General features: G+C 41.9%; 1 protein-coding gene across 34 annotated transcripts in view; it reads left to right on the top strand.

Moving 5' to 3' along the window:
- DOCK9 (dedicator of cytokinesis 9) overlaps positions 1-18863 on the top strand; it is a 256028-nt gene that overhangs the window by 168126 nt on the left and 69039 nt on the right. For all 34 annotated transcript variants that reach the window (XM_074329465.1, XM_074329468.1, XM_074329454.1 and 31 more), the window contains exons 16-27: positions 5248-5327; positions 5409-5596; positions 5730-5795; positions 6991-7083; positions 8460-8583; positions 8937-9058; positions 10157-10243; positions 10635-10724; positions 12538-12653; positions 12917-12986; positions 13900-14025; positions 14590-14661. In XM_074329465.1, the coding sequence (XP_074185566.1) occupies positions 5248-5327; positions 5409-5596; positions 5730-5795; positions 6991-7083; positions 8460-8583; positions 8937-9058; positions 10157-10243; positions 10635-10724; positions 12538-12653; positions 12917-12986; positions 13900-14025; positions 14590-14661 (1234 nt within the window). The remainder of the gene's footprint in view (positions 1-5247; positions 5328-5408; positions 5597-5729; positions 5796-6990; positions 7084-8459; positions 8584-8936; positions 9059-10156; positions 10244-10634; positions 10725-12537; positions 12654-12916; positions 12987-13899; positions 14026-14589; positions 14662-18863) is intronic.

Below are 18863 nucleotides of genomic sequence, written 5' to 3'. Positions count from 1 at the left end.
AAGCCATGTCACAGAAGTTACTCCTGAGGTGGCTAGCTTGAAGCTTCCCCTGTGGTGGCAGCTCTTCGTGGGGGTAGCCCCCCTCCCTTCGGCTCTGGTTTTGGCTTCCTCAGTGGAGGCTGGAAGGTGGGACTTTACAGGATCTTGAATCAACAAGTGATCTGAGCCGAGAGCCTGAGGCTAGGCAGCCAGAACACAGACAGTGAAGACTGGTTCAGAGCATGCGGCAGGTCCGCCCCAAACGCACGCCAGGCCCTTCATGCGGCTGCTCAGTAGGAAGGATCTTGTGGGAGAGTTTGCTGCAGGTGGCCAGTGAGAGACTCAGAAACCCAGAAAGAGGGATCCAGAGCTGTCAGCGTTGGAAGGTGCCTCGGCTCGCAAGAGCCCATCCTGCTCAATAAGAAATGCCACGTGCACTGCCTGCGGCTCTTCACAGCAGAGTTAGGGAAGTGGAGGATGCCTTTTTCTGTCTTTCTTTAAACCTTAGTGTTGCTCTTTTTCTTTCCTCTTTACGTTTTCCAGAAAATAAGCTTGTGTCAGTGACTTGGGCACCAGCTCTGATCCAAAGCTATTGTTTTTGCTCCCATGATTGTCTCAAAATGTCATTTACTAATGGATGAGAAAAATTTTCTCAAGCTGCCCCACTCTTTAGAAAAGAGCTGCCAAAGCTCATCAGCCACGTCCCCTTTCCCGTGCAATAATTACCAGAGAATACGGTCCAGTATTTAGTAAGAAAAGAATTCTGTCAGATGGATGGTATTGCTGACATGTAGGTTCTACGAAGTATTTATCTAAGAATAGAGACTTGGTATTTTACATTTATTTGATTTGCTCATGGTCGTGTCTTTTCTCACTTCTACAAGGAATTTGAAGGCACGAAGGCAAAGTATAGAAAATAGAATATTTTCTTTACAATGTAGACCTTTTTTAATGCTACCATGTAGGGTAATTTACTTAAGAACACTATTAGGGTTTTTGCTTGAGACTTACGTATATGTGTTTGTCTGTACCTTTATGTGTTTTGTCCCCAAGTTTGACATTCTTACCTCCATTTCCCTCTAGTTACACTGCACTCAAGCAGGTGGGGCTACCTGTGTCTCTCATCCACTGTGTACATTCCGCTGTGCTTTGCCTTTGACCGCATGATGCCCCGTTCTGCCCCATCAAGTGGCACACAAGTGACAGCCACATACAGCATACACACTCCCCTTCTGCTGTTGTGTCTCTGAGGGAACCCTACTCGTCTTTCAAAGCCCAGTCCGTAACTCACTTCCATGTTGGGAGACATGGGCCAGCTCCCTCGGCTTCTCTGCTTGGGTCTCCTCTTCTTTTTAAGGGGGATCGTTACAGCCCTGCCCCCTAGAACTGTGGTGGGAATAGATGAAAATACATGTCAGGGTGATTTCTCTCGCTTTGAGTACTGGTCTCATCCCCTGTTCCTTCTCAGTACCCGAGACCTCCGCCTTCTGGTAGAGGTTAATACAAACGCTATGGAAGCAGTTATCATATGTCTCAAGGAGTTGACGGTCGACAGTGTCCCTCGATTTTTGGCTTCTTGAGGACAGGAATTGTATCTTGTTTGTAGCCATGGTGCCTAATGTACTGCCTGTTGTGTCCCATCGTAAGCGCTTGATAAATGCTGATTGAAATGTCTCTTAGACATAAATTCGGTGATTTTGTTTAAACAAAAATATCTCAAGTTTCTTTCAATCACATAAATTTTTTAAGTGACAGCAATGCTTTTAGGGAATATTTCCTTTTACAAAGAGCAATTAGAAGATTAGCCTCACCACCAACCACAGATCCAGCCAGGGCTACATTGCCTATTAGTCACACTAATAGGTCAGTACAGGAAGCAGAATAGGGAGGCCCAGACTGCAGTCACACAGACAGAGGGAAGCACATCTGCTGGCATGGGATGCCTGCTAGTTTGTAATGCCATGCCCCTTCCCTCTGTGGGAATTGTTGAGCCAGCAGGAATATGTGGGCAGCGGGAAGGCAAGACCTTTCCTTTTCCTGAGAGAGAGTTTGAGCCTCATTCCTGGGTGTATCCACAGACAGAAGGAGTTTCCAAATTGCAGATATCCTACATGTATCTACATTATGCATTTATTTAATCAATGCTGTTTTAGGATGGGTTTTCATGCTCAAGTATTATACGTTTTGCATAGGGTATATGTACTTTCTAGCATTTGTAAAAAAAAACTAATCCCAGTCATGAGAGAATTCACTTTGTGTAACACACACACACACACACACACACACACACCTCATCACTTTGGAAAGGGGTATCAAAAAGGCAGTAGAATTGTTGTGTATGAGGTTTTGATACCTAATAAGCCAGGTTCAATAAAAACCCTAAACTTTTGAAATAGGTTTAAGATTATGTTTTAAAAACCTAAGTTGGTAGAAGCAGCTCCCACAGAGTCTGTGTGCTGTGTGCTATGGAACTAAGCTCAGATCTGTGCTTGCTTCTAATGCACGGTGTTAAAATGCCTCTGTAGAAGTAGCAACTAGAAGTAAAAGCCCTCAGCAGAGGGAGAAACCCAAGTAAGAAATCAGTACAGTTAGACACAGAAGTATGTAACACATGGTACAGGAGTTCCAGTGAAGCATGTTTAAAATTTGTTGCTTAGAAATCCAACTCTCTCAGAAGTTTATATGTGGGTGATACCAGAGTGATCATAAAAGCAAAATGGATAAGAAGGTGCCTATTCATTCATAGGTGGAAATAACTAGGAATGGGTGAAGTACAATACTCTTCAGTAGTTCCATTTACAAGTATTATTTATAATAAACAGAATATTTCTGACTCAACGAAGCAGATATAACTTCATAGGTGTCTCTGCGATTTTGTGGAATGCAGTGTTTTGTGGGGTGTTGCAGTGTTAAACTGTTCGAAGAAGAGGTGGAGCAAGGCACTTAAGTCACAAAAATGTATGCCTGCATAGAAACCCATGGGTCTAAAGGTTGATGCCCCTAAAGAGCTTTGTGAAAAGCCGAGAGGCTCCAACAGTCTGTCACTGTGGAAGCATACAGTGCTTGGGAGGCCATCACCAGCTCCCTGGAGGCACAGTCGTCCTGCTGGTGGAAAAGGATATTGTGTTTGCGAACACATCACAGAAGGGGTACAGGGACCAAATGTAGGGGCAACGCCGGACTGTATCCAGGCATCTTTTGGCCAGAATCTTTTTCACTGAAGATAGGCAGAATGTGTGAAAAATTGACTTGCCTTCCTGAACGTTGTACCTTAGGATTTCAAGGAACTGCTCATTTAAACTCAGATGTATAGAAAAGGCAAGTGGACACGAGAAGGAACCCTGAGAGAAGGTGATTCTGCAGGTTGGAGCTGGTGATGGGCACCGATGAATGTGCTCAGCAAAGTCTGTAGCCGTAAGGAAGCAAGACTGTAGACTTGCTGGGGAAATCTGGTTCAGGTGGACAATACCCAAGACAGCCTGACAAGTTACATGTGGGGCTGCTTCGTAGGTAATAATGATGTCTGAGGAATCTTAAAAACAGGAGTTAGGAACTTTTCAAAAATGGGAACAAAACCAAATGCTGAATCTGTTGGCCACTGAGCTTTGATGTTTCTTGGCAGTGTCTAAAAGACGTTATTACACAGGTGGTCTATGAAGAACCATGAGTCAGTGTTCTGTTTTCCTAGGAATAAGTCATGTCATGTCAAACAAGTCCTCCTAACCACATTCCTGCTTCTGTCTTTAATGGGGTTGCCAAGCTGGTATAACACAGGAACAGAGGAATAAGCAAAGACTTTGACAAGTGTATGTGCCAAGGTGTCCTGTGAACGAGTGAGGGGAACACACTTGAGGGGATAGTTGTTCAACTGCTTGAGTAACCAGATGCCAGGAACAGTGACGAATGGGCTAGTATCAGCTCGGCGATGGGCATTGGAGGTTTGAGAAGGAACCTGTTCATGGCAACATTCTGTGTAGTAGCCTCATCAATGATTGTAAGAGAACCTAACGTGGTGATGAAATGTCTTCACAACATAAAGCTCTTAGGAACATCTTAATACATTAGATGTTATAAGCTGGATTTAGGAGAGTTTTGATCAACTAGAAGTAGCTCAAATATAAAGGGATGAAATTTCATCAAGGCAAAAATTAAATCCCGTTCTGAGTTTCAAAAGCATAATTGTATAAAAATACAGGATGGGGAGATGTGGCATGAGATAAAGCACGTGGAAGAAGATTTAGGGATTTTAGTGATTGTAAATTTCATGTACGTCATTAGGTGTGGCTACCTAAATGTAATAGCATTTTAGCTGAATTGGTAGAAGGTGTATTATTCAAAACCAGACAGCTGTCCTACCCCCACTTAGTCAGACCATACTGAGGTTCATCTGTGCCATTCTGGATGCCATGATGTAAATGGGACATTCTTCTAGGAGAGAAATGGGATTGGAGGACGATGCAAAAGGGCTGAGAATGAAGGACTTCAGAAAGGCGTAGTAGCTGTTTATAGATGGTTGAAAGGTGTTACATAGAGAAACATAACTAGGCCCCTTGATGAGTGGAAGTGTCAGAGAGGCAAATTTTACCCTGCTATGAGGAAGAGCAATCTGGGTGTCAAAACAGCTATGTTGGAAGTTTCCTGGTCACTGGAAAGGGTTGAAGCAGTAATAGAGCATCTCAGGAATATCTCAGAGGAGATTCCTATATTGGATTGAGTCGAGCAAAATACAGACACCAAACATTTCATTGAGTACCTACTTTGAAGTCAGTGTTTTGCTAGATACTGGAGCCTAAGATGACTTCTAGTTATGAGTTTTCATGACGCTAAATGAGCCAAGAATGTATGGGGAGGATGAAATGGTTCAGGACAACTTTAACAGTTTACTGCTGTTCTTATCTAGTCTCGTGTTGCCCAGCGTGGTAACCACTAAACCACATGTGGCTATTTAGCACTTGAAATCTAGCAAGTCCAAACTGAAATGAGCTGTAAGTTTATTCAAAACACATCTGGTTTTGAATAATTAGGAGGAACTTTTTATACTGATTACATAGCAAAATAAGAATGTTTTGGATATATTGAGTTAAATAAATGTATTAACACTAATTTTACCTATTTCTTTCTACTTTTTTACATGTGGCTTCTAGAAAGTTTAAAATTAATTTTGTGCCTTGCATTATATTTCTCTGAGAAGCACTACTCTAGAATTAAGGTTTTAGAGGCAACCTAACTTATAAATGTTTGATTTTTGTTTTCTTTTTTTGTTTGCAGACCTGAGAAGATGGCTAAACTCCCAGTGATTCTGGGCAATCTAGACATTACAATTGATAATGTTTCCTCAGACTTCCCTAGTAAGTTGTAAGTTCTATATCATAAACAAACAAAATTTTGTTTGGTTTTGTTCTTCAATTTGTTTGTTTTTAATTTTTCAGATTATGTCAATTCATCATACATTCCCATGAAGCAATTTGAAACCTGTGCTAAAACCCCAGTCACATTTGAAGTAGAAGAATTTGTACCCTGCATACCAAAACACACTCAGCCTTACACCATCTACAACAACCACCTTTATGTTTATCCTAAGTACTTGAAATACGACAGTCAAAAGACGTTTGCCAAGGTGAGTGTAAAGATGGAAGTTTCATTTCTGATATTAAACTCTCTTAGGTTTTGGCTTCTCATGTTCTTTTATAAATGTTTTCACCTCTTGGCTTTTTGTTTTCTTTCCCTTTTTTCTTTAAATACTGCTGCAGGCCAGAAATATTGCGATTTGCATTGAGTTCAAAGATTCAGATGAGGAAGACTCCCAGCCTTTGAAGGTTTGTTTTTTTTTCATAGATGTTTGCATTTTCCTATTTTAAAAATGTAGTTGCAGGTTATTGCACAAGTAAAGGAATTTAGAACATTTTAATTGACACAAACACAAAAAGATTATGCCATCACAATCTATAACCACATATGTTGAACCTTGGGGAATATTGAATAATTGAGTTCTTGCTTCTAAAGGACTATTTCTGTCTTGTTATACTCCTTAGGGATGCAAGTTTCTCATGCATGTTCAATTCAGTAAACATATCGTGCACCTACTGTGAGCCAGGCATGGTGTGGGTGCTAAGAATTATATTAGTTACCTTGATACTAGAAATAATAATAAGTTTGGCATTTATTAAATGTGTATTGTAGCATGGCAGTAGTATTAGTAGTAGATTCCTGGTGATGTGTATTGAGTGCCTACTGTATTCCAGGTTCTCCTCTTAGAGCTGTATTGTTATTAACCTCCTTTAATTCTCATAAAAGTCTTTGGAGTCAGGTACTATTATTATCTGCATTGTTTCAGTTGAGGAGACTAATGCACAAAATTTAAATAAACTGCTGAGGGTCATACATTAGTGGAACCAGGGTTCAAACCCAGGCAGTCTGGCTCCAGATCCCAAATTCTTTACTGTAACTATGTGAAAATGGCTTTTAAGGAAGGGAAGGAGACAAAGATGTAAAGAAGAATATAATACAGTTTTGGCCCTCGAGAAATTCACAATTTAGTGGGAAAGACAGTCATGACAAAATACCTCCTGGCACACAGAAGGTGCTGAAATGGTTTTTTGGACACACACTGAATACTTAGTATAGAAAAATCCTGAAGGGACACAGAGGAAGGGGTTAGTCATTTCATGAAGCATGCATGAACTTTTGCTTGGTGCACATAGAAAGGGAGATGGTTGGGACAGGGGGATGGCGTGAGCAGAGGCATGGAGGTGTGAAAGGGAGCAGTGAGCAAGGTGCTGTCCAAAGCTACCATGTGGAGGGGGGAGGAGTGTGGGGAGGGCTGGGGGTGAGCTGGAGCGGGGGTTGGGCCAGGAGTAAGGGGGCTTGTGGGCCTGGAGTCTCGTAGGCAGAAGAAATCCAACAGAGATGGTTAAGTTTACGCTATAGGAGTGTTGTTTGCAGCACATCTGAGTTTAATTTTTACTCTATTCATTGAATGCTGGTGTTTCCCTTTGCTAACTCTTATTTTAGTGCATTTACGGCAGACCTGGTGGGCCAGTGTTCACAAGAAGCGCCTTTGCTGCAGTTTTACACCATCATCAAAACCCAGAATTTTATGATGAGGTGAGCAGGTTTCCAAGGGAAAACCCAATGTGACCAGTCTTAAGGAAAACTCCATGTTCTTTGCTTAGTAAAGCAAAACTCAAAAAAAGCTGCATACTATACTGAAATTATGTTGATGGAACTAAATGTTGAAGTATTTATTTTACCTAATTTTTTCTAACTATAAAAGTACACAGTACTTTTATAAAGTTTATAAAGTAGAAAGTAACCACAAAAGTATTTTTGACAGTAATACTTATTGTCAAAAATAAAAGCTTGGAAAATGCAGATAATGCAGGAAACACGTCAAAATCCCCTCTCTGTCACAACCACGATTAATATTCTGAAATACTCTTTTCAAATTCATACTTAAGTAGAGTTATGTTTATTGGACCTGAGAATCTTCCTTTCTTATTGGGTTTCCTTATATAAAATTATAATGTAGTTCATTAAAGCTACTGTATGAATCTGCTTTCAAATATTCTACCCTGTGTCATCATGCCGTGGCTGTGTTAAATTAGTGGAGTGGTTTCTCTGATATGTTTTCCAATTCCTTCTAGAGTTGAAGTATCAGCTCTCCTATTTTTTGTCAGTGAATGTCTTAATCTGTTCAGGCTGCTATAACAAAATAGCACAGACTGGGTGGCTTACACACAGCAGATATGCATGACTCCCAGTTCTGGAGGCTGGACGTCTGGGATCAGGGTGGCTGCATGGTCAGGGGACAGCCCTCTTCTTAGGCCGCAGATTCTCAGTGGTATCCTCACCTGGTGGAAAGGGCTAGGGAGCTCTCCGGGGCCTCTTTTATAGGAGCAGACGTCCCATTCATGAGGGCTCCACCCTCCCAACCTAATCACCTCCCACCTACACATACTATCGTGTTTCCCCAAAATAAGACCTAGCAGGACCATCAGCTCTATTGTGTCTTTTGGAGCAAAAATTAATATAAGACCCAGTCTTATCTTATCTTATTTATCTTATCTGATATTATATTATACCTGATCTTATATTATATAAGACCGGGTCTTATAGTCAAATAAGACCGGGTCTTATATTAATTTTTGCTCCAAAAGATGTATTAGACCTGATTGTCCAGCTAGGTCTTATTTTGGGGGAGACACGGTATCACCACCTTTTCGGGTTACAATGTCAGCATGTGAATTGGGGCGGTGGGGAGGGGATAACATTCAGACCATAATAGCATAGCAGTGTATGAAGGATCCATTTCTTCTTTAGCACAATGTACCATCTGAGGTTTCTTTGACTGCAAATGTTACTCTCAGTTTGGAGACCAAATGCACGTTTATGCATTGGGTGATATGTTGTGTGGCTGCTTTCACCAAGAGATTTTGTTGTTTTGGAATATTAGAAAGGTTATTATTTTGTCTTCCTTGCAGATTAAAATAGAATTGCCCACCCAGCTACATGAAAAGCACCACTTGTTGTTCACATTCTTCCATGTCAGCTGCGATAATTCAAGTAAAGGAAGCACAAAGAAGAAAGATGTTGTTGAAACACAAGGTTTGAAATGTTATCATTCCTTAGATTATTTGTAACTTGCACATTAGGTTCCTAAATTTTATTTTGATAATTTGCATCCTTTTGTGAAGGAGTTTTTAGATGAAGTTTGTGAAGGTAGCATGCCTGGCTTATTTATGTACATTTTTATAAAAGATAATTTTAGAATTCTAAACCCAAAGCTCTCCAGGTACATTATAGGCTGTGTTCTGCACATATTCTATTCAGGGCCTTTTCGATTTCTTAGCCCGATTGATATTGACAGTTTTTAAGGATCAGGCAATTTAGTAACATTGGCTTTCTTTCATAAGTTCTCATTGATGTACAGTGAATTTTTTTGTTCTTTGTTTCAACAGTTGGATATTCCTGGCTTCCTCTCCTGAAAGATGGAAGGGTGGTGATTAATGAACAGCACATTCCTGTTTCAGCTAATCTCCCATCTGGCTACCTTGGCTACCAGGAGCTTGGGATGGGCAGGGTATGAGATTTTAAGATTGGCTTATCCCAACCTCTTCAGAAAACATTAGAGATCAACCTAAACAGTAACACAAGAAAAGCATGCAGGGTCTTTGCCATTCCCAACATTTTAGTTTTAGTTATTCATTTTCAAGTAAACTTAGGCAATTGGATGGTAGTGCTATTAATAGTATCACAATCTAGATTTACAATTTGGGCATTTGAAAGTATAAGCCCTAAAGTAGTAGTGCCTCTGCAGGGAAATGGAGACTTGGAGAGATGCTGAATGAGATTGAAAATCTTGGCAAACTATCCCCAAATAAAGATGTGTACTTAGGGTCATGCAAATGATTAGGAATTGTCTTCCAGCTTCATGTAAGTCTGGTAAGCAAATCTCTCACCCACATAGTAGCCCATTCTGATACCTTTCTGATTCATTAAAGCCTGAATTGTCTCAGATTTCTCCAACTGGTTTGTTGGTTTTGCCTTCTTTTGAGCCATCTTAGATTTTACAGGCTTCAGTTTTATGACATACTCAGATAAGATCTGTTTCATTTTGAATGGCTTTTCATGTTTCTTGGCAGTTAAATAGTGCCAAATTTGGGGCCATGTTAGGGACCAGTCGTTAAAATATTCCAAAATAAGGGTACGTCATATAACATTCAGTTATAATTCCTAGTCCGAACATGAGAGCAATGGAGGTTTCGGAAGTGAAATCAAGCACACACGGATGCTTGACCCTCTGCCGGGGCCAGGAGTACTCGCTGTCCTACCTGCTTTATCTGCCACCTTCTGCTCTCACTTTCAGGATCCTGACCTCAAGTTTGGTGAAGTCATTTATGAAATAGGATTCTTTCCCTCTTAAATAGACAGTAATCCTTACAGCTGCAACTAAACAGAAAAGGTAGCTTAGAACATCTAGTCAGAAGGTCGTTTGACACGGGGGAAGAAAGTGGAGAGAAGTTGCTGTTGGTTGTGGTCCTGCTGTGAGCCAGGCGTGACTCTCCAGTCACCCAAGCTGCCTGGCTCTTCGACACCTCATCAGCACCCTCATTCAGGATGGTGTTTGAAGCCAAGATCACTCATCTGTTGGGATATCTTTTCCCTCCGTATTTTTCAGCATTGTGGTCCAGAAATTAAATGGGTAGATGGAAGCAAGCCACTGCTGAAAGTTTCAACTCATCTGGTTTCCACGGTGTATACTCAGGTACATGCTATTCCATTAAAATTAGCAGTGTTTGCTCTATCAATGAGTTGATGTGAATTTTTTGACAAAACAAAATCCTAATTGATATGTTATGTAGATATATTTTTACTCTGTAAGTCCTCTTTTGAAGATAGGAAGTACATATGAGGTGCTTATATGTACTGAAATAAATGAATAGTACAAATAACATTTCCCAACAGTTTTCTCCTTTTGTTGGAGGAGCTTTGAAATCTTTTCAATTTATTTTTATTTTTATCTCTTTGATCTTCACATTTTTATATGCTCAGTTTCACGGTCTAAATAAAACATGCATGCTGCAAGAAGTGAATACTCCTATTTCTACAGCAGATATGCTAATAAGTTTTCATTTTCTCTTCTTTTCTTCCCCCAGGATCAGCATTTACATAATTTTTTCCAGTACTGTCAGAAAACCGAATCCGGAGCCCAAGCCTTAGGGAATGAACTTGTAAAATACCTTAAGGTATTGGGTGGCTTTCTTATAACCCCTTTTAAATGAGCGTAGAGTCAGTTGGGTTTTCTGTTTGGTGGTGAGTGTTGTTCTTACTCCTTGGATGCATTATAGGATGCTCTTAGCTAGATGCTCTCACTTCATTAGCTTCTATATGGTTTTACACAGTGGCAAGAAGGGGACTCCCTTCCTCATGCTTCTCCTGCCTTCGTCCTAGTTCCACATCTACTATCCTCAGGCCAGACCTCAAACACATTGTTCCCCACACAGGAAACCACTCCCTTACACAGGCTCTCTGTGCTGAGTGCTCACTGGGCACAAAGCACAGTAATAGGCACATAAGAAGCAGTGACTTTAGTTTCACCACGAAGGAACTTCTAGGTCATTGTAGGAGATAACGTAAGCTTGGCGAATGCATGCTAGGTGGGTTAAAAATAATAATAATAATAATAATAATAATAATAATAATAATAGATGCAACCAACCCCAGCTTTGTGCAGGGCTTAGGGAAGCTCCTGGGTAATTGCACACTGAGAGCAAGGAGAATTCGCCTAGGGGACTTTCATCCAGAACATGACTCTAGGGGAACATTTTTAAAAAGGAGAGTAGCAAAAAGGGTATTCTAGGCATAGGGATGAAAATAAGAAATGTGAGAAAGGAATAGAAGGCTGTTTGATATAAGCAAGGAAAATAAAACAGGTATTCTGAAATTACTGCTGTGCTAAGTCCCCTGTCAGCGACCTCATAGAGAGCCACGTGACTTGAAGAAGAGCCCTTCTGTTAGATCCCTATTGCTGCTGTAAGAAATTACCACAAACTTGGTGGTTTGTTTGTTTTTCCCCCAAATGACTCAGATTTAATCATTAGAAGCAAACTAAATGGAAAGCTTACAATAGAGAAGAATTACATGTTAGTGCCTTTTGCAAACTGAGCTGGGACAGAAAGGGCGTGGGGCTGTCTCTCCACCTGGTCCCTTCCACACACAGACACCCACAGGGTCCAGGCAGTCTGCCGGGGTGGGGGCGCGGAGGGGCTGCTGGCGCTGAGCTGAGGCCGCCTGCCCACCACTCGCTCCTGGCCGGTGCCCTGGTCATTGCCCGAGATGATGTCATCAGTCCTCAGCAGCAGGACTGCCCTCTCCACTGCTGTCCTGTGTGTCTGCAGCTTCACAGCCAGTGGCTCCCAGACATCCTGCTCCTTCGTGTCCACCAAAGTGCCTGTCTCCCCATTGACTCCCCAGGTCCCACAGTTCTCCTGGGTGTGCTTGGCCCAAAGGGCGGTTTTGTACATCTGTAGGTCAGGAGTCTGACATGAGTCTCACTGGGTAAAATCAAGGTGGTGTTAGTAGGGCAGAGTGCCTTTCTGGAAACTCTAAGGGTGAATCTGTTTTCCTGTCCTTTACAGCTTCTAAAGGCTCCCTCATTCTTTGGCTCGTGGCCACTTTCTCCATCTCAAAGCCAACAGAGATGCTTCTCTGATCATTCTTCCTTAGGCCTGTCTCCCCAACCCTCCTCTTTTGCCTCCCTCTTCTACTTTTGAGGACCCTTGTGATTACATCAGGCCCACCTGGATAAATCCGGGAGAGCCCCCGCTATGTAAAGGCCAGCTGGTCAGCAGCCTTAATTCTGCTGCCGTGTTACCTGTTCACAGGTGCTGGGGATGAGGACGCGGACATCTGTGTTCCTTACCCTGCCTGCCGCTGCCTCCCATTTGTTTTATGTGGACTTCTTCCATCCTTATTTGAAACTGAGCAGACATTGCGGGGGGTGGGTTTACTTTGCAAAGCCTAACTCGGACTCTGCCCCTCCCCCCCCGCCGTTTGCAGAGTCTGCACGCAATGGAAGGCCACGTGATGATCGCGTTCTTACCCACCATCCTCAACCAGCTGTTCCGCGTCCTCCCCAGAGCAACTCACGAGGACGTCGCTGTCAATGTGACACGGTGAGCGAGGTGGGAAGGTGGATGCTCTTCCCGTCCAGTCTGTCCACAGCTGGAGCACAGTTGTACCTAGCTGGGACGCTAGTATGTGTTACACATGATATGTGAGCGGTTTCTTCTGATCCCATATGTGGGGGCCCCATCTAATTCCTTGTTTCCTGTGGTGCCAATAGCGTCCTCCTTGTTCGCCTACGACTGTGATGATAATGAAGTGTGTCCATTCTCACATTACTGTTCATTGCTTTATTCATTCCTGTGGTGTACAGGGTCATTATTCATGTGGTTGCCCAGTGCCATGAGGAAGGATTGGAGAGCCACTTGAGGTCATATGTTAAGGTATGTAAAATAAACTGCCCCAATCATTTAAATCTGTGGCTCTCCAATTTTCCTTCTAAGAACCTATTTAAAAAATAATAATAATAATAATAATCTACTTACTAGGGGATGTATCTTGGGATGAAACTGAACACCTCCGCTGTCTCTTCTGTACCACATAGCCAGTGCTTATGCCTGAACAAGCCCAAAGAAGGGCAGCCCTTCCTTTATGTACTCAATTTTATTTTGTCAACTGCATTTCTTCTTTTAATGGGTTTTACAGATAATGTGACCCAAATGATGTGGAGGTTTAAAGAAGAGTTTTAAGTCACTCTTAGCTAGGCCTTGGTATAGCTTATTGTCTTCATTTTTCTTTTCCCATCTAAAATTTCCAGGAAAACTGCTCCTCCCAAGATAGGAAGGTTAGCTCTGGCCCCCATCCAGGTGGATGATTCTGTGGGATAGCAAGAAGTGTCGTTGGGATAAATACCAACGAATTCTCCGTTGATGTACAGTGTTCAGTAAACATAGTATCCGTTTCTGTTCTAAAAAGTTACACACATTCTGTATAGTCTTCAACACCTCTGTGAATGATAGTTAGGTGTTAGTTTAAAAAGTAAAGTTCGGATTGTTCAGGTGTCAGTTACACAGCATCGTGTGACACATTTTGGGAAGTCCTTCGGAGGTGGAGCTATGGGCTGGAGGTCACTGACCTGAGTCAGGGGACACACGTATTTTTATGGGTCCCCTGAAGACATCCTGGGCTCCCTCTTCTCTCACATGACAACCACCCTTCTCACCTTCCATTTCCACCTTCCTCTCCCACCCATACAATTGTGCCTCGGTCCCTGATCTCCATCCTTTGGAGTCTCTCCAGCTTTCATCGCATCATGGAGAACCAGTACATTAAAGTATCTTTCCCTTTTCTTCAAAGTATGCTTATAAGGCTGAGCCGTATATTGCTTCTGAATACAAGACAGTGCATGAAGAACTGACCAAATCCATGACCACCATTCTCAAGCCTTCCGCCGACTTCCTCACCAGCAACAAACTACTTAAGGTATGTCAGGGGGCCAGTGTGACTCTGCGGGATTAAAATTAACTAAAGAAAACTCCAGTTCCTCAGCTTGATCAGTTCACCCCTTCTTGTGTGCTTTTTGAGACAATCACCAGCTCCTAAAGGGTAACATTAGTTCTTCAGTACCAACTTTGCTACTTGTACTCCCATCAAAGCTGCAAAGTATCACTCTACTCAGAGTTTCATGGGCTCTTAAGGAGTAATAAGTCATTGTATTCAAATCACTGGAGGACCGTGTGTTAGAGGTTGTACAGGCAAGTGTCTGAGACGAAACTCAGCCAAGAGAAGGGCCACATGTCTGATCTGGCAGTGCCTCTCGCTGCATTGTGCCATGCTAAGTGTAGGCACCCAGTTTCCCAATGGACACGTGAAGCAGGAGAACGTCTGCCAGGCACCTCTGGTCTGATCATTTGCCAAGAAGTTCAGCCATGTTTTGGGGTCACACTTGTTTTATGTCGGTAACATTGCCAGCCTAAGAGAGTAAATATCTCACCTTCTAGTGGGTTGTTTTTCTTACTGGGGTCCTTTGTGTTTTCTTTCTTTCAGTATTCATGGTTTTTCTTCGATGTTTTAATAAAATCCATGGCTCAGCATCTGATAGAGAACTCCAAAGTTAAGGTATGTCACTTCATATCAGGGCTCTTGTGGTGATTCCTAGGGAAAAGTATCTTTCATTATGTTGGTAGCTAACATGTACTGACACTTTCTGTGGGCGTTACAGTACTGTTTTAAGTGCTTTCCGGTAATGAAGCATTTTAGCTTTATAACAGCCCTATGGGGGAAGTATTAGTCTTACCCTTCATTTTATAGATGGAGAAACTGAGCCCAGGGTGCTTGAGTTACTTGCGCAAAGCCATGCTGCTAGCGAATGGAGAGAGCCAGGTTTTGAGACCAGTCTGGCTCCAGAGCCCATTCCCCTCAAGATCTGTGATATTAAATCCAAATAAAAATATGTCCTTTCTTTTGACCAGCTTAGAAATCTTCAAGTTCTGTTGACATGGGAGTCGTAGTTTAAGCAGTCATTTCCAATGTAATTACCTGGTATTTCTTAAGCGTCTTGAGCATCATGGACTTTTCTCAGCGACTTAGATGGAAGTGTGTGATGCTGCTTCACCTCCTCTGTAACCAGTGAATGGGCTGTGAGATAACTCAGTCTCCCCCAAGCCCTCCTCTCCACGGGGGCTGGGTGTGTGTGCCCTGTGACTCTCTGGCTCTCCGTGCTGTCCCCAGGCTCATCTCTGGACTGATACCTGTCACGCTGTGACTACTTGCCGCTGGCTGTCAGAGGCTCAGTGTAGATAAATTTTTATAAAATTCCAAGGCAGTAAATACAGGTGGCCATGTTGCAGAGTTCCTACTGAAACATGCAGTATTGGAGTTTAAAAACTGAAATTCGGATTGCCATTATGACTGAATTCTCGCTGCTTTGTAGCTGTACAGAAGTGTGGCTCGAGGATTCTGGGTGAGAGCTGGAGGCAGTGTGCAAGGAGCAGCCATTGTGGGGCCTGGCAGTGTCTCTCTCGATGAAGGAGGGACGGAGGGAGGAGTCCAAGGATGGGAAGGTCTGGATCTAGGCCCCATGGAGAAGCCTTGGGAAAGGCTGCTGGATTTCGTCAGGCGGAAGGTTGGAGCTTCAGAACCAAAAGCTGTACCTTCCTCTAGCAGAGCAGGTGCTGGTGTCTGACCTGGTGGTTTCCTTTTTATTTTATTTTTTCTTGTAAGTCCAATTTTAGTGCACAGGTTGGTGCCAGGTGGAGGTGGGCCTGCCTTCCACAGAGTAACACACCATCTAAATCATGCCACAACCGCCTGCCAAGGAAAAAATCTAGCAGATTGTCTACTTGGCAGTGTGCCGCTACTGTGTTTCCCTGAAAATAAGACCACGCCAGACCATCAGCTCTAATGCGTCTTTTGGAGCAAAAATTAATATGACCTGGTCTTATTTTACTATAACATAAGACCGGTATAATTAATATAATATAATATAATATAATATAATATAATATAATATAATATAATATAATATAATACCGGGTCTTATATTAATTTTTGCTCTGAAAGACGCATTAGAGCTGATGGTCCGGCTAGGTCTTATTTTCGGGGAAACACAGTAAGTGTATGTTCATACACACACGTGCTCTTGAGCACATGCACAGGTCATACAGATATATGTTCTTGTTAAAATTGTTGTCATATGGAGGATAGGCTTTAGGCCTGTGTTAGTTTTCGAGGGCTGCTATAACAACTACCACAGCCTGCGGGGCTTAAACAATACAAATTTATTTTCTCACAATTCTGGAGGGTGGGAATTCAAGATCAAGGTGTCTGTAAGGTTAGTTCTTCTGCGGCCTCTCTCCTTCGCTTGTAAATGGCCACCTTCTCCCTGTGTCTTTATACTGTCTTCCTTCTGTGCATGTCTGTGTCCTAATGTCCTCTTTTCTTATAAGGATACTAACCCTGTTGGATTAAGGCCCACTTTAATGACCTTGTTTTAACTTAATTTAGATTAAATTTAACTTAAAATTAATTTTTGACTTAAAAATTAATAGGGTCTTTAAGTTACCTCTGTAAAAACCCTGTCTCCAAATACAGTCATATTCTGAGGTACTGAGGGTTAAGACGTTAACGTAAGAACTTTGAAGGGACACAGTTTAGTCCAAAACAAATCCCCACTGCATTTTTCATTATTTTTGGCTCTAAATAAATGCAATCACTTCAGTATTCCTTGAGCCCTTATTATATGCAGGCTCCAAGGTTACAAAGTTAAATGGAGCATGGTTTGTGCCCTCACAGAATTTAGGTGTGAAATTGTACAGTTGGACCATGGGAGCGATGGTCAGGGAGGTAATGAACTTCTGAAACACTCTCAAGAAGTGTATTTAAAATCAGGTATCAATGACATCTTTCCAAGAACTGTGATAGAAGATTAATAAAGGAACGTAATTTCATGTGTTCTTTTCTGAAGATACCAAATTAAACCACAGAGCGTTAGGAATGATAGGGACCTGGAAGCTACCTTCTGATCCAGCTCCTCCCTCGTTTCACAGAGGTTGAGATGGAAGTATCGACCCATGTAGTGACTTGCCCAAGGTCACACAACTGAGCAGAGCCAGGAAGTCGTGCTATAGTCAGAATCAGACTCTCCCAGATGTTTTGCTATTTCTAGCCTTACAACCTAATTCTCCAATGCCTCTGGGAAATTGTTTTTGTAACTCTTTGGGACCACTCAAATGCTACCAGGTACAACCTTTTCCATAAGTTAATTGTATTTTGGTCTTAAAACAACATTCAGAGAGTTTTTAGAAGTAGTTTATTTTAAAATTGTTATCCTGTTTAAAAAGAAACTCTGGTATCCAAAAGGAGGAAGCTTAACCATAACATAATTTACTATAAAAAGAGATTCAAAACAAGCCCTTAACCACTTTGGAGAGCTGAACATTTTCAACTCTCCCCTCTGCCTTCTGCTTCAATGTCTCGCTGGACTCCATGCCACTCTTTCCCTAAATCACATGTTATTGATCTAGGAACTTCTCCCACTTTTTGAAGCCTTCATTCAGTTTGCCTCATAGCTTAGAAATAATGAGTTTTATATGTTTGAATTGGTTATTTTTATGTTTGTCTTATATTTACACCTTAAGAATTGTATGTCCTAGGAACATTTGACATCTTGCTCCCCAGCATATGTCATCAGTTTGACTCCAATAAACTCATTCGAAAAAGAAAAAAAGAATGAAAAAACAATTGTATGTCCTAGTTTTTTATTTCAGTGTTCTGAATTTAGGGAATAAGTTTGTGCTCTCACCATTCCTGTACCATTGGTGATTTCCAAAACCATGATCAAATGCCCTCAGAGTTTTGATAGTTTTTGACTGAAGATTATAAATATAATCCAGTTTGTTTATAATCCTGACCTGATTTTTTTCCTCATTGGTGAGTCTTAAAGTGCCAACACGGCACACATCAGTCTTGTAGGGGTATCTAGGCCACAGATTCATAGAGGAGCCAGACAATGCTTTTGGTGTTGCCCTTCCCAAAGACACCTGCGATGATCAGTGTGTGGGGTTACAGTGTATGTTGAGCTGAGGCCTTTGGTGTAAACTCCCGGTGTTAGTGGGCTCATTCCATGTAGTGCATTATGTAGAGGGATAGATCGGCACACTGTTCTGCTTGCTTCTCATGCTACACTGTTTCTGAAGATGGAGGTGGCCACATGTCCACCTTCCTGTCCCCAGCCAATCAAACTACGTTTTGTTACATTTGCTGAGGAAGGCTGTAGATCAGAGCCTTTCTCTGAACTAGCATCCAAAATGAGCAATTTATTTGCTAACCTTGAGTGTTTTCTAAGTGACATGTGCTTGGAATTTAAAATAAATGGTTTTTGAGTAGACCTCATTGATATCTGCTAAGGAGTTCACAACCCCCAACCCCGTTCTGCCTCCATGGGCAACATATTTTAGGTGTTTCTTTCCTGTCATTTATATTTAGCAGCTATAATTTCAGCAGACTCATTTTGAATTTCCTTTCCTCCCACACTGAATCAAGCAAATTACTGGCATTCCACAGGTATACTTCAAGGAAGCTGGAAAACATGTCATAGGATAGGATGAGTATATACCCTGAAGTCTTACTTGTTGAACCTTCCACCATTTTCTGGCTTAATTGAGCAAGGAAAGAGCTTTCATTTGAAAAGTGGAAGAATGGTATGGTTCATGTTCTACCTGGACTGTTTGGACTTCCCCTACACCGCATCTGTAAACCCTGTACATAGGTGATGGCAGAATGCTCATATCCATACTTCTACCCATGGATAAATGCTTTGA

Source organism: Rhinolophus sinicus, linkage group LG04, assembly GCF_036562045.2.
Source record: "Rhinolophus sinicus isolate RSC01 linkage group LG04, ASM3656204v1, whole genome shotgun sequence".
Lineage (NCBI taxonomy): Eukaryota > Metazoa > Chordata > Mammalia > Chiroptera > Rhinolophidae > Rhinolophus > Rhinolophus sinicus.
Note: the sequence above shows the minus strand (reverse complement) of the source record. Positions and strands in the feature narration are given on the sequence as shown.